General features: G+C 40.3%; 1 protein-coding gene across 1 annotated transcript; it reads left to right on the forward strand.

Moving 5' to 3' along the window:
* The first annotated feature begins 239 nt into the window (after positions 1-239).
* LOC142625719 (uncharacterized) lies at positions 240-1878 on the forward strand. Its single transcript, XM_075799418.1, has 3 exons — positions 240-480; positions 890-1019; positions 1111-1878. Exons 1-3 carry the CDS (start codon positions 324-326, stop codon positions 1658-1660), a joined length of 837 nt encoding a protein of 278 aa, XP_075655533.1. The 5' UTR covers positions 240-323; the 3' UTR covers positions 1661-1878.

A 1878-nucleotide genomic window follows, 5' to 3' on the forward strand; every position in this document is an offset into this window, starting at 1 on the left:
TGAGAACTATTGTAATTACACCTCCTACCCTCCTCCCCCTCCCCAAAAAACACAAAAGCAAAAAGTGGATAGGGTATTTTGGTCATTTTATAGGTGATGACGTGGTAACCTTACTCTTAGAGATCACCAGTACCTTAAACAGTGGCCGAAAGGATTTGGATGATTTGAAAACGACTTCAAATTGACTGATGGAATGAAGCAGGGGGGGCTCAGGGCATATATAAATATGCCACAAGCACAAACCCCATGTGCCACAGAATTTGGAAGACAAAGCATTAAGTGAAGCGTCATAAAAACAAAGCATTTGCTCTTTTTAACATCACATGAACTGGGAGGTCATGGCAGGCCAATTGGGATGGGGTATGATGGAAGATGAGGGCTGGAGGAAGGGACCTTGGACCTCTGAGGAAGATAGATTGCTTATTGAGTATGTCAGGTTGCATGGTGAAGGAAGATGGAACTCTGTGGCTAGGCTTGCAGGTAACAACTCTGCTCTGTTTAACATCTTATTAAGCAACTTAATATTACCCCAAAATTCTGTCACTTTTGCATTTCTACCTAGCTACTACATATTATATGGGCATGGAAAAAAGTGTCAGGGTCTCAACTTCATACGGTCATACCCCTGTCAATGATGTCAATTTTTTTTTTTTTTTTATTAAGTTCATGTGGTTAAACAAATACAAGACCCCCAAGTTGTAGCAACTTAAACTGTGAAAGGACTATTATTTTCTACTGTCACAGTGGATGCTCTTGTAAAGTTTCATTTCTGTTTGGTTTTTTGGTATTTTCTTGTTACCTACTTACTGCTGTTGTAATCCCAATATCTAGGCCTATTTTCCTCTCTTTTGGATTGATTGACAATCTCTCTCTGTTTTTGCCTATGCAGGGTTGAAAAGGAATGGGAAGAGCTGTAGATTGAGGTGGGTGAATTATTTAAGGCCAGACCTCAAAAGGGGGCAGATAACGCCTCATGAAGAGAGCATAATTCTAGAGCTACATGCTAGATGGGGGAACAGGTAAATTCTTACACTTAGCTTTTTGATCTTCAAATTTCTCAAGTTAATAATTTTTTTTCTCATAGTTTGATTACTGAATCATGAAATTCAGGTGGTCAACAATTGCGCGAAGCTTGCCAGGAAGAACTGACAATGAGATCAAGAACTACTGGAGGACTCACTTCAAGAAAAAGGCTAAAGTCACTTCTGATGCCTCTGAAAAGGCGAAAAATCGCATTCTAAGGAGGCAACAATTTCATCATCATCAGCAGCAACAACAACAACAGCAGCACCAACAACTACAGCAGCAGCAGCAGCAGCAGCAGCAGCATCAACAACAACAACAGCAACAGCAACAGCAACAACTACAACTTAATCAAGTAGACTTGAAAAGGATCATGGCCTTGCTTGATGAAAATGACAATCGGGCCACATGTGTACCTCAAATGAGGCAAGAAATGACCACCATGTATCCCAACACCAATGAGGAGCAAGGATACTTTTATTCCTTGCTTAACAGCAGTGTGTCTGTGCCTGAGGCCGCAAACGAGGACATAATATGGGATGGATTATGGAACTTGGATGATGTGCATGGCAATTTCAATGCAGCCAGTGTGACAAGCAGAGCTACTCTGCACAATCTAGTGGCTCCTTTTTGTTAAATTTTAACTTTGTTTTAATTTTCATAGCAAACTAGTCTGCACAATCTAGTTTCCATCAAAATGTGAAGGCTCTCAAGCCTCAACTAGGTTGTTCCAGTCGATGCACGTGTCCTGTACTCTGGGTTGTTAATGATGCAATCCAGGTAACCTATCATCTATTTTGTCAATAAAGTGGTCCAATTTTTACACTAAAAAATGACGTGTGTATTTTTAAATTG

Source organism: Castanea sativa, chromosome 2 (genome assembly GCF_040712315.1).
Source record: "Castanea sativa cultivar Marrone di Chiusa Pesio chromosome 2, ASM4071231v1".
NCBI lineage: Eukaryota > Viridiplantae > Streptophyta > Magnoliopsida > Fagales > Fagaceae > Castanea > Castanea sativa.

Bases quoted from the DNA above. Each gene is read 5' to 3' on its own strand.
- LOC142625719 (XM_075799418.1), top strand. From the start codon at position 324: ATGAACTGGGAGGTCATGGCAGGCCAATTGGGATGGGGTATGATGGAA. The intron at 481-889 runs GTAACAACTCTG...TTGCCTATGCAG, and splicing joins CTCTGTGGCTAGGCTTGCAG to GGTTGAAAAGGAATGGGAAG. The intron at 1,020-1,110 runs GTAAATTCTTAC...CATGAAATTCAG, and splicing joins CATGCTAGATGGGGGAACAG to GTGGTCAACAATTGCGCGAA.